This window comes from Theropithecus gelada, chromosome 1, assembly GCF_003255815.1.
Source record: "Theropithecus gelada isolate Dixy chromosome 1, Tgel_1.0, whole genome shotgun sequence".
Lineage (NCBI taxonomy): Eukaryota > Metazoa > Chordata > Mammalia > Primates > Cercopithecidae > Theropithecus > Theropithecus gelada.
The window spans coordinates 80,326,069-80,339,835 of record NC_037668.1 but is presented as its reverse complement, the minus strand read 5'-3'; the positions used below and the strand labels follow the sequence as shown (position 1 = coordinate 80,339,835).

The 13,767-nt window shown below is 39.4% G+C and overlaps 1 protein-coding gene across 3 annotated transcripts in view; it reads left to right on the top strand.

Moving 5' to 3' along the window:
- Nucleotides 1–13,767, top strand: part of TUT4 (terminal uridylyl transferase 4) — a 128,317-nt gene that overhangs the window by 97,324 nt on the left and 17,226 nt on the right. For all 3 annotated transcript variants that reach the window (XM_025385897.1, XM_025385915.1, XM_025385906.1), the window contains exons 21-24: nucleotides 8,498–8,575; nucleotides 8,720–8,897; nucleotides 9,164–9,211; nucleotides 9,299–9,381. In XM_025385897.1, the coding sequence (XP_025241682.1) occupies nucleotides 8,498–8,575; nucleotides 8,720–8,897; nucleotides 9,164–9,211; nucleotides 9,299–9,381 (387 nt within the window). The remainder of the gene's footprint in view (nucleotides 1–8,497; nucleotides 8,576–8,719; nucleotides 8,898–9,163; nucleotides 9,212–9,298; nucleotides 9,382–13,767) is intronic.

Genomic DNA, 13,767 nt, shown 5'->3' with positions numbered 1-13,767 from the left:
CAGTACCATTGTTGAAAAGAATATTATTTCTCCACTGTATTGTCTTTGCTCCTTTGTTAAGGATCAGTTAACTATATTTATATACTTTAGGGCCCTCCACTGTTCCATTGATTTATTGATTATTTTACCAATGCCATAGTCTCTTATTTATAGTAGCATTATAATAAGTCTTGAGGTTGGGTTGTGTCAGTCTTCCAGCTTTGTTGTTCTTCTTCAATATTGTGTTAGCTATTCTGAGTCTTCTGCCTCTCTATGTAAACTTTAGAATCAGTTTGTCAATATCCACAAAATGACTTGCTGGAATTTTTACTGGGATTGAATTGAACCTGTAGACCAAGTTGGGAAGAACTTGGTCTAGACAATTTTGAGTCTTGACAATTTTGAGTCTTGACAATTTTGAGTCTTCCTGTCAATTATAATGGAATATCTCTCCATTTATTTAGTTCTTTGATTTTGCTCATTAGAGTTTTATAGTTTTCCTCATGTAGACCTTGTACATATTTTGTTAGACTTATACCTATGTATTTCATTTTTTGGTGCTGATGTAAATGATACTGTATTTCTAATTTCAAATTCCACTTGTTCATTGCATGTGTTTGAATTTTTTATATTAATCTTGTGTCTTGTAAACTTGCTATAATTGCTTATTAGTTCTTGGAGTATTTTTTCAATTTGGATTTTATGCATAGATTATCATGTCATATATGAACAGTTTTATTTCTTCTCAACTTGTATACTTTTTATTTCCTTTTCTTGTTTGATTGCATTAGCTAGAACTTCCAGTATCACCATTACCTAAGACTTCCCAGATGTTGAAAAGGAGTGGTGAAAGAGAACATCCTTGTATTATTCCTGATTTTACAAGGGAAAGCATTGAGTTTTTCACCATTTGAGTATGATGTTTAGCTGTAGGATTTTTGTAGATTTCTTTAACAAGCTGAAGAAATTTTCCTCCATTCATAGTTTACAGAGAATTTTGGTTTTTTGTTTGTTTTGTTTTGTTTTAAATCATGAATGGGTGTTGAATTTTGTCAAATGCTTTTTCTGCATCTGTTGATCTGTGACTTTTTTTCTTTAGCCTGTTGATGTGATGGGTTACTGAGGAGAAAACACACACTCAAACCCAAAATGTTTTTTATTTCTTTTTCTTTGAGACAGAGTTTCGCTCTTGTCACCCAGGCTGGAGTGCAGTGACGCAGTCTTGGCTCACTGCAGCCTCCGTCTCCTGGGTTTAAGTGATTCTCCTACCTCAGCCTCCCGAGTAGGTGGGATTACAGGTGCTTGCCACCATGCCTGGCTAATTTTTTTGTATTTTTAGTAGAGACGGGGTTTCGCCATGCAGGCTGGTCTCGAACTCCTTACCTCAGGTGATCCACCTGCCTTGGCTTTCCAAAGTTCTGGGATTGCCGGCATGAGCCACCGCACCCAGCCCCCAAAATGTTTTTTCTATTCTCTTACTCAACAACAATAATCTCAGAAGATTTATGTGACCACATGTGTTGGGGGGTTTTCCCCACACACCAAGCAAGCAGCTACTTCTGCATTGAACACCGTGGTGTCCTCCAGTTCAATTCTGGCACCATCTATAGCATCAGATTCCACTGGTTGAGGGCTCAGTCCCACTAGACTATCCCCAGTTTAGACACCAGTTGCAAGTCTAGGCCCTCTAGAACTTCTGACTGACCGGCTTGAAGTTTGGGTTCCTATGACCTCCTCTTTGGGTTTGATTAATTTGCTAGAATGGCTCACAGAACTCAACCATTTACTTAGGCTTACTGGTGTATTATAAGGGATATTAGAAAGGATATAGATGAAGAAATACATAAAGCAAGGTATGGGAGAAGGGATGAGGAATTTTCATGCCCTGTCAGGGCATATTACCATCTAGGAACCTCCATGTGTTCAGCTATCAAGAAGCTATTTGGACCGAAACCTTTGGATTTTTATGGAAGCTTCATTACATATGCAAGATTGATTAAGCCAAGCTGTTGGCTGTTGGTGATCAACTTAACCTTTAGCACCTCTCCCCTCCCCAGAGGTTGGGGTATAGGGCTGAAAGTTCCAACCCTGTAATCATGCCTTGGTCTTTCTGGTGACCAACCCCCATTTTAAAGATACCTGTGGGGCTGTCAGCCAGTAGTCAACTTGCTTACATACAAAAAGACTTGTTTTTAGAGATTCCAAGGATGTTACGAGTTGTATGTCAGGAAATGGGTTTGGAGGCCAAATATATGTTTTATAATGTCACAGCTACATCAGTTGATTTTCAGATGTTGAACCTGCTTTGTATAACTCTCTTTTTTGTACATTATTGGATTTGATTTGCTAATATTTTGTTGAGGATTTTTGCATCATTGTTCACGAGAGATTGGTCTGTAGTTTTCTTTACTTATAATGTCCTTGTCTGGTTTTGGTATTAGGGTAATGCTGGCCTCGTAGAATGAGTTAGGAAGTGTTCCTTCTGCCTCATCTTTCAGAGGACAGAAGCAGAAGGAACACTTCCTAACTCATTCTTTGAGAATTGGTTTAATTTCTTCCTTAAGTGCTTGGTAGAATTCATCAGTGAAGCCATCTAGGCCTAGTGCTTTCTCTTTTGGATGGTTATTAATTATTGATTCAGTTTATTTAATAGATATAGGCCTATTCAGATTTTCTGTTTCTTCTTATATGAGTTTTGGCATATCGTGTCTGTTTTTTTTTTTTTTTTTGAGATGGAATCTCACTCTGTCACCCAGGCTGGAGTACAGTGGCGTGATCTCGGCTCACTGCAGTCGCCGCCTCCTGGGTTCAAGCAATTCTCCTGCCTCAGCCTCCGGAGTACCTGGGATTTACAGGTGCCTGCCACCATGCCCGGCTCATTTTTGTATTTTTAATGGAGACAGGGTTTCACCAGTGCTGGCCAGGCTGGTCTCAAACTCCTGACCTCAGGTGATCCGCCCGCCTTGGCATCCCAAAGTGCTGGGATTACAGGCATGAGCCACCGCACGTGGCTGGCATATTGTGTCTTTTAAGGAATTAGTTCATTTCATCTAGGTTATCAAAATTGTAGTTCATAGTATTGTTTTATTATTCTTTTAATGTCCATGAGATGTGTATTGATGTCACCTCTTTCATTTCTGTTGTTAGTAATTTATATACTTTCTCTTTTTTTCTTAATTAGCCTGACTAGGAGTGATTTGTTTTTTAACAAATTTGTTCACTGGATGATATTTAAAATTTACCATAATTAGGCCGGCCAAGGCCAGCATTACTCCCTTATTATTATTATTATTATTTATTTATTTATTTTTTTGGAGACAGAGTCTTCGCTCTGTCACCCAGGCTGGAGTGCAGTGGCGCTGTCTCGGCTCATTGGAAGCTCCTCCTCCCAGGTTCACGCCATTCTCCTGCCTCAGCCTCCCAAGTAACTGGTACTGCAGGTGCCCGCCACCACGTCTGGCTACTTTTTTTGTATTTTTAGTAGAGAAGGGGTTTCACCGTGTTAGCCAGGATGGTCTCCATCTCCTGACCTCGTGATCTGCCGGCCTCCCAGAGTGCTGGGATTACAGGCGTGCTCTACCACGCCCGGCCTACTCTATTATTCTAATGGTTGTTTAGACTTTAAATAGGGATCATATGTACTAATTCTCCAGTAATATAATTTGCCACTTTGCCAGAATACTATGATTAACAAAAATGGACCACAAATTTGATTTTCTTGGTGGTTTGTCTGTATTCTCTCCTTACGCATGGATTAGGAGTCACTACATGAAGTAATAGAAATGGCAAGGCATGGTATTTAGAGCTAGAGATAACTAGTCGGAATCCTAATTCTAACATTTTGGCCTTCAACAATCTGCATAAGTCTGAGTTTCATCATCATTAAAAATGTAATAATGATAGTATTTCAGTGTTGTTATGAGGAACAGAAACATTGAGTGCTTTGGAATGTAGTAGGTGCTAAAGTAGACATTCATAAACAGTGCTTGCTTTTATTATTATTTTTACTATTATGATTTATGACCATTAGCATTATTACTATTATTATTGGAAAAATGTAGGTAGGACTACCATATTCAGCTTTAAAAACTCTTTCATTATCTGTTTAACAGACATCTGCTTAATATTGATCAAATGAGAGATAGTTCATGGAATGTTTCCCATCATAATGAAGTTTGATTTCAGGGGACTTTGTGATATGTATAGACTGATGATACATGGATTTTTGTTTCTGGCCTTTTTAATGGTTGTCATATGGGACCTCATTGTTCATTGCTCTGGTATCATTTAAGTATTGGCCATTGGCATCAATTATCTTTTAAGGGTAAGGATATGTTTAATGAAGCTAATGATGTCTGCCTCCATTTGTAATTAAGCTTTTTTTTTTTTTTTTTTGAGACGGAGTCTTGCTCTGTTGCCCAGGCTGCAGTGAAGTGGCGTGATCTCGACTCACTGCAAGCTCCACCTCCTGGGTTCACGCCATTCTCCTGCCTCAGCCTCCCGTGTAGCTGGGACTGCAGGCGCCCGCTACCGTGCCTGGCTAATTTTTTGTATTTTTAGTAGAGACGGGGTTTCACCGTGTTAGCCAGGATGGTCTTGAACTCCTGACCTCGTGATCTGCCCGTCTTGGCCTCCCAAAGTGCTGGGATTACAGGCGTGAGCCACCGCACCTGGCTGTAATTAAGCTTTAAGTGGCTGGGTATTACTGAGGCACAGCTAAGAGCATTTTTTTGATGGTCAGCAATACGAAGTTCTTTACGTCAAAAGGAGCTGTCCTAGGCAGAAGATTTTTGCTCTATCCTAGCAAATCTTAATTTATAAGTAAATGCAAATTTTCACATAAAAATTAATTCCAAAAGAGATTTGGGAGTGTTCACCCATGATTTTATGAAAAAAGTTTTTAACCCATATCAGCTTAAAAATTGCAACTTAATGGATGAACGTTGAGGATATTATGCTAAATGAAATAATCCAGTCACAGAAAGACAAATACTAATTGATTCTACATATATGAAGTACCTAGAGTAGTTGAATTCATAGAGACCGAAAATAGAATGGTGGTTGCCAGGGAATCAAGGAGGGAGAAATGGGAAATAATAGATTCATAAATACAGAGTTTTAGTTTTACCAGATGATAAGTATTCTGTGAATGGATGGTGGTGATGGTAGCGTGACAGTATAACTATACTTATGCCGCAGAACTGTATGCTTATGATGGTAAATTTTATATTTTGTTTATCTTACCACAACTAAAAAATTACAAGTTAGGCTGGGCGCAGTGGCTCACGCCTGTAATCCAGCACTTTGGGAGGCCGAGGTGGGTGGATCACTTGAGGTCAGGAGTTTGAGACCAGCCTGGCCAATATGGTGAAACCTCGTCTCTACTAAAAAATACAAAAATTAGCCAGGCATGGTGGCATATGCCTATAATCCCAGCTACTTGGGAGGCTGAGGCACGAGAATGGCTTGAACTGGTGAGGTGGAGGTTGCAGTGAACTGAGATTATGCCACTGAGCTCTAGCCTGGGCGACAGAGCAAGACTCTGTCTAAAAGGAAAAATGCAATGTGAGTATAGGAGTACATATTAGAATATCACAATAATATAAGAAATGTGGAAATGTTTAGGGTCGTTCTTTACATAAATATGATTGACTTATTTGGTGATCCTTATAAAATGATTGACTTACTTGTTTAGAGGGAGGATTGAGTGCTGAGTGGAGGATGATTTGTGTTGAATGAGAGAGAGCAGATAGGAAGAGGAAAAAGAGAGAGAGAGAGTGTGTGTGTGTGTGTGTGTGTGTATATAAAAGTGGATAGCATTAGTGCTTCCAAGGGCTGAAACAGAGTGGGGAGAATTTAAAAAAGTGAAACATGAGAATTCAAAAAAATAGGCAAAATGAGTGATGATTAATGTTCCAAGGCCCACAGACCTACTCCACTGCGTTATCAGCCAACATAGTTGGGTTGGATCATGGATATTACTGAAAAGTATGAAATCTCTTAAAAACAATCAAGATCTAAAGAGTTGGATTGTTGTTACTCAGAAGTGTGAATTATCTGAAAACAGGGTTCTAAAGAGGTAGTTTGTTCATTTCAATATCTAGCAAATAAATCTATGTTTACAAAACATGAAATACCTGTAATAGCGTCTGAATCTTTAAGGGTGAAATATTACACGTCAGCCCCTTTATTTTTACTTCTTTCTTGAGGTCAGAGATCCTATGTCTTTTGTTTCAGATATTAATAGCTGTAATTGACTCTTTTTTTTTTTTTTTGAGGCAGAGTCTTACTCTGTCACCCAGGCCGGAGTGTAATGGCGCAGTCTCAGCTCACTGCAACCTCCATCTCTTGGGTTCAAGAGATTGTCCTGCCTCAGCCTCCCAAGTAGCTGAGACTACAAGCATGAGCCACCATGCCCCCAGTTTTTTGTATTTTTAGTAGAGATGGGGTTTGCCATGTTAGCCATTCTGGTCTTGAACTCCTGACCTCAGGTGATCCGCCTGCTTCAGCCTCCCAAACTTTGTGCTGGGATTACAGGCATGAGCCACTGCACCCGGCCTCAGTCTTTCACTTTTTGTTTTATGAAATGTCAGAATATATGCTAGATGACTTTTGGTAAACTGTATCTGTTTAAGTAATATGTAAATGTAAAAAAGCAACTTATTAGCCCTAGTCCCTGGAAACTTGATTTCTGTGTAACATACTTACGTAGTAAATACAGTCATTCAACAAACATATATTAAGTGTTCTCTTCGTGGCTTTGGTCTGGTAGGGTTCTGGGTTTCAGAGATAAGCCATAGTCATTACCCACAAATAAGTTAAATCTGAGAATAAAATTGGAGGGGCCAGACATGTAGTTAATTTTATAAATCACTGTCACATCAAAAATGGAAATGACCATTGGGCCCAGGCCCACCTTAACTAGTGGATTTAAGTGGTATTGTGGTTTAATTATATTCTGGGACCCATTACTCAGGGTGGAGGGTAAAGAGAAAGTGATGTGGTATGTTTTCTCCATTTATAAACTACTGACTGACTAATTTGTGTAGCCTTTTCTCATTTTCACTGGGAAAACTGGACACTTAGGGAGATGATTGTCTTGCCCAGAATCACTATTTCTCAGGATAGAGGCTAGAAATCGGCTCTGCTGACTGCATCTATTGCACCTTCCTTCTTTATTGAATCTGTTTCTTAAACCTCCTTTAGAATAAAAGTCTCAGTTACTTGTGGAAGTCAGTTACACAGACATCTTACGGGATACTTTTCTTCTTGTGAAAATAGCATTTTTTCTTCTCCTTAAGACAGCAAATTATTATTCATAATTAATAAAGTTAGGGCCGGGCGCGGTGGTTCAAGCCTGTAATCCCAGCACTTTGGGAGGCCGAGACGGGCGGATCACGAGGTCAGGAGATCAAGACCATCCTGGCTAAAACGGTGAAACCCTGTCTCTACTAAAAAATACAAAAAACAAAAAACTAGCCGGGCGAGGTGGTGGGCACCTGTAGTCCCAGCTACTCGGGAGGCTGAGGCAGGAGAATGGCGTGAACCTGGGAGGCGGAGCTTGCAGTGAGCTGAAATCCGGCCACTGCACTCCAGCCTGGGCGACAGAGCGAGACTCCGTCTCAAAAAAATAAATAAATAAAAATAAAGTTTATAATCTTTATCAAAATGTAAGGGAAAGCTTCCTAACTTTCCTTTTTTGTTTTGTCTTGTTTTGTTTTTTTGGTGAGACAGAGTCTTGCCCTGTTGCCCAGGCTGGAGTGCAGTGGCGCGATCTCAGCTCACTGCAGCCTCTGCCTTCTGGGTTCAAGCATTTCTCCTGCCTTAGCCTCCTGAGTAGCTGGGATTACAGGAATGTGCCACCACACCCAGCTAATTTTTTGTATCTTTATAGTAGAGACTGGGTTTCACCATGTTGGCTAGACTGGTCTCAAACTCATGACCTCATGATCCACCCTCCTTGGCCTCCCAAAGTGCTGGGATTAGAGGCATGAGCCACCATGCCCAGCCCTAATTTTTAATTTTTACAAAATGATTGTCCAGTTGCTTTTTAGCCTTATCTGATATAGATAAATGATTAAAGGTACTAGGTCCCAAAACAGTTCTGTTGACTTCCTTTGGGTGCACCATCAGTAGGTATTATCTATTTTGTGTTTTTACATCTGTGATCCTTTGATGAAACTGCTGTTTCATCATAACTGCTGTTTCTTTTTTTAGTTTTGCTTCATTATTCTTGTACTGGATATGTTTTGATAGTCTAAGTAGGTAATATCAGGTAACATCAAATGTATCATTTGGAGTTTGATTCTCTTAAGACATCCTTTTCCAGCTTTGGTCTTTCAGGTACGTTTTATTCGTTAATTTCTTGGCATCAAATTATACCATCATCCTGACACGTTCTTTCTGGAAGAAGTATTTTAGTGTGTCTTATAGGTAAATTCTAAAATGATATTAGAGTATTTGGGCCTTTGGGTTGGATCACTTGAAATCTAATAATACAATTAATTTTTTTATGCAGATCTTTGATGGAAAACAGATTCCACAGAGAATGGTTGATGGATGGAATGCTTTTTTCTTTGATAAAACAGAAGAACTGGTAATTTTAAAATAGTCTTTATGTTCTAGAATGCTCACTGATATATGTTAACATTTGTATAATTTAATAATTTTACTTGGTTTTGCTGTCCGTATTTTGGATAGTACTGTATAGACATTGTTCATTTCATTTTTTTATATGTAGAAAAAACGTTTACCTTCACTTGGAAAGAACACAGAATCATTAGGGGAGCTTTGGTTGGGACTGCTTCGTTTCTATACTGAAGAGTTTGATTTCAAGGAATATGTAATTAGCATTCGGCAGAAAAAGCTGTTGACAACTTTCGAGAAGCAGTGGACTTCCAAGTGCATTGCAATTGAAGGTAATCATTTAAGCTGATATTAATTCAGGAGCAACCAAAATTTGGTCAAGGAAATTGAGGGGAAAACTGAAATACATTAGGATTTGAAAGATTCTTCTTCTAGATTTTCATCAGTTATCATCCTTTAATCTGTAGTTTTAGAGGAAGAATTTGCTGGGTTGTATAGTCTTAGTACGTATAAGTATTAGACTTTGGCAATGACTTCTAAGTATATTTTTATGGTACAGTGAATGTAATTCTTAATCATTGATATATTTCTTTTATAGACCCTTTTGACTTGAATCATAACCTTGGTGCTGGAGTTTCTAGAAAAAGTAAGTTTTAAATATAGAGATTCTCTGATTTTAAAACTCTGACTCATTAATGTCTGCATCTTTATTGTTTTCTTCTTTCTTTAATAGTGACCAATTTCATCATGAAAGCATTTATCAATGGAAGGAAACTTTTTGGTACCCCTTTTTATCCACTCATTGGCAGAGAAGCTGTAAGTTTACATTATATGAATTGAGAATCTTTTCTTTTTTTAAGTAGAACAAGCAGCTTAATCCTGTTTCCAAACTGATGTTAGATACAGGGAAAGAGATGGTCATAGCTTTGTATATTTTTTCTCATTGCATAGTCCATAATGAGATATATATTTTCCAAATTTTATTTGTTTAAACTATTTGTTAAATTCTGTCTTTTCCACTAGACTGTGAACCCCACGAAGACAGGATTCATGTCTGTAAGGTTCACCTTTCTATTTCCAGTACATACATAGTGTCTGGCGCATTGGATGTACCAAAGAAGCATTTGCTGAGTGAATGAGAATAGATAGTCAAGACTCTGGATTGTTGAATTTTAGGTGCTGCTCATTGTCCCTCTTTTATCTCCAGAAATCTTGATGAAAATGTACACATAGAAGACAAAACCAAAGAAATACTTTATTATTTGTTGGAGCTTCTCGGATTTTTGTATAGCTTTGGTAAGCTGAATTAGGTGGCATGGAACCGAGAAGTTTTCTTCTGCCTGAATTGGGTGGGCGAGTGTCACACATTCCTCTTGGTCTCACTCTGGTTTTTGGCCTGCTTTCTTATGGTTAGGGAGACTACAGGAAGTTTCAGCTTCAGAGCAAGAGACTTAGAAGAAATCTCAAGAAATAGAAGAAATGTATTAGGGTTCTCTTAGAGGGACAGAGCTAATAGGATATATATATCCTATTAAATATATACACAGACACACACACACACACACACACACATATATAGGAGTTTATTAAGTATTAACTTACGTGATCACAAGGTCCCATAATAGAGTGTCTGCAAGCTGAGGGGCAAGGAGAACCAGTCCATGTCCCAAAACTGAGGAACTTGGAGTCCGACATTTGAGAGCAGGAAGCATTCAGCACGGGAGAAAGATGTAGGCTGAGAGGCTAGGCCCAACTTGCCTTTTCACTTTTTTCTGCTTGCCTTGTATTCACTGGAAGATGATTAAATTATGCCCACCAGATTACGGGTGGATGTGCCTTCCTCAGCCCACTGACTCAAATGGTAATCTCTTTTGGCAACACCCAACAGACACACCTAGGATTAGTAGTTTGTATGCTTCAGTCCAGTCAAATTGACATTCAGTATTAACCATCACAACAAACATGCATTTACATTGCATCGTGAATGTTCTTGAACTTGTTCAGTCCAATTTCAGGTGTCTTCTTTCTTGGGGGTAGAATAAGAAAAGCAGAGAGAAGTCTTATTTTCCCTTGGAGCACTGGTTTTCAGATACTTCTATTTTCTAGCCTCTTATGGGGTGATAATAATTACAAGGGAGACAAATAAAATAAGAGTAAAATTTGAAAATGTAAAAAAATGACTGAAAAAGGGAAAACCTAACAATTTTTTTTTTTGAGACGGAGTCTTGCTCTGTCACCAGGCTGGAGTGCAGTGGCACGATCTCAGCTCACTGCAACCTCCGCCTCCTGGGTTCAAGTGATCCTTCTGCCTCAGCCTCCTGAGTAGCAGGGACCACAGGCGCCCGACACCACGCCCAGCTAAGTTTTATATTTTTAGTAGAAGCGGGGTTTCACCATGTTGACCAGGATGGTCTCAATCTCCTGACCTCATGACCCACCTGCCTTGGCCTCCCAAACTGCTGGGATTACAGGCATGAACCACTGCATTTGGCCTAATTTGACTAATATTTTAATTGAAATAGAAACAGTGAAAAACAGACCAAAACACATATTATGATACACTGATAAAGCATTTTACCTGAGAATTGTGAGGAATCCAACTGTGTTTATATATGCATATGTTCAGTAGGAACCTCACAGTGTTGCATGCAGTCAGACCTTTTTGTTTATTTTTGTTTTTTTGATACAGGATCTTGCTCTCATCCCCAGGCTGGAGTGCAGTGGTGCGATCATAGCTCACTGCAGCCTTGGACACCTGGGCTCAAGTGATCTTCGTGCCTTTGCCTCCTAAAGTTCTGAGATTTCAGGCATGAGCCACCATGCTCAGCCCCATGTAGTGACCTTTTTTTTTTTTTTTTGAGATGGAGTCTCGCTCTTGTTCCCCAGGCTGGAGTGCAGTGGCGCAATCTCAGTGCACTGCAGCCTCTGCCTCCCAGGTTCAAGTGATTCTCCTGCCTCAGCCTCGCAAGTAGCTGTGATTACAGGCATATGCCACTACGCCCAGCTGATTTTGTATTTTTACTAGAGATGGGGTTTCGCCATGTTGGTCAGGCTGGTTTTGAACTCCTGACCTTAGGTGATCCACCCACCTCAGCCTCCCGAAGTGCTAGGATTACAGGTGTGAGTCACTGTGCCTGGCCGAGACTTTTTAGTAGAATACTAAATTAGAGTCCTCGGTAAACTGGAAGTGTGCCCATTTTAGTTTATGCATACAAATTTTTAGTAATTCTTAATAATGCAATTTATTATAATTACATATAGATGTCAAAATCTTTGATCTTGAATGCCATTTGGGGCCTAGCAGAAGGGGCCCATGAGTCTGCTAATCATTTTTTGATTTACTTTATTCTCTTTCAAAAGTCACTATATAGTATTCCATAATTTGGATATACTAGTTTATCTAACTTCTTGTGATGGACATTTAGGTTATCTTCCTTGTATCAGTGTTATAACTTACACAGGTTGAGCATCCCAAATCTGAAGCCTGAAACTTATTGAGCACTGACATGACCCTCAAAGAAAATGCTCATATGGAGCATTTGAGATTTCAGATTTTCTGATTTGGGATGCTCAGCTGGTATAAATATAATGCAAGTATTCCAAAATCCGAAACACTTCTGATCTCAAACATTTCGGATAAGGGATACTCAACCTGTATGGTCGAAAATATCCTTGTACATAGTCTTTCATGCTTATACTTCATACCTATTTCACTCCTAGTTACTGAGATTATAACAGTATGCAAGATAGATTTGCCTTATTTCCCTAAATTAATGAAAGATAAAGATAAGTATATTTCATGTTCTTTCATCTTTCTTGTTCTTTCAGTTGTTTTTCTACATCATTATATTCTCCTATATGTTGACCCATTTTGTCCATATCCATCAGCTGTCTTCTGTCAATTTTCTTCCCCATTTAACTTAGATTTTCTCTGCTCTCTAGCATATACTGTTGGTGGTGCGTTTTTTTTTTTTGTTTTGTTTTGTTTTTTTTTTTTTGAGATGGAGTCTCACTCTGTCACCCATGCTGGAGTGCAGTGGTGCTATCCCAGCTCACTACAGCCTCCGCCACCCAGGTTGAAGCAATCCTCCTGCCTTGGCCTCCCTAGTAGCTGGGTTTACAGGTGCAGCCACCATGCCCAGATAATTTTTATATTTTTAGTAGAGACAGGGTTTCACCACGCTGGCCAGACAGGTCACAAACTCCTGACCTCAAATGATTGCTCACCTTGGCCTCCCAAAGTGCTGGGATTACAGGTGTGAGCCACTGTGCCTGGCCATCTAACATATACCTTGAATTCCTTTGTGCTGTAGTCCTTCCTGTGCACTCTTCTGTATTGTGCCGTATATGAACTCAGCTATCCATCATGTGCCTGTCCTTGGGTAGCTGTACACTAATGGAAAAAAGTCAAAATGCTAGACAGTTTTAAGTATATAGTACAGTCATAAACATTTACTAGCCTCAGCTGGACTTTCAGTACTGTGTGACAGTCATATTTGTTTAGTTACCTTTAGCTCCTATTCTATTAGAACTATTTCAAATTTACCTATTTTACTCAAAATGCAGTATGTTGACCGGGTGTGGTGGCTCACATCTGTAATCCCAGCATTTTGGGAGGCTGAGGCAGGCAGATCACAAGGTCAGGAGTTCGAGACCAGCCTGGTCAACGTGGTGAAACCCTGTCTCTACTAAAAATACAAAAAAAAAAAAAAAAAAAAAAAAAACCGGGAGTGGTGGTTCATGCCTGTAGTCACAGCTTGGTTGAGGCAGGAGAATCGCTTGAACCCGGGAGGCGGAGGTTGCAGTGAGCTGAGATTGCGCCACTGCACTCCAGCCTGGGTGACAGAGTGAGACTCTGTCTCAAAAAAAAAAAAAAGTGCTGTATGCCCTGCACTTTGTCCACCTTTTACCTCTGCCCTTCTCACTCCAGTGGATGCTTTTCCTCTGAGACAGTACATAGTATCAAGTATAAGTAGTCCTTTAGCTTTCTGCTACTAGATCTATAAATCTATCTGCATCTGTAGGTATCTCTCCTTTATGAAAGATTAGTTCTTACATATGTACTCTAGATTATTCTGTCTACTCTGAATCTTCATCTGTGAAAAGCGTTTTCAGTTAAAATACATAAAATGTCTTTGCAGATGAACATTTACAGATGAACAATTGCTCTCAGTTTTAATGATAGGGAACACTAACTTTGAA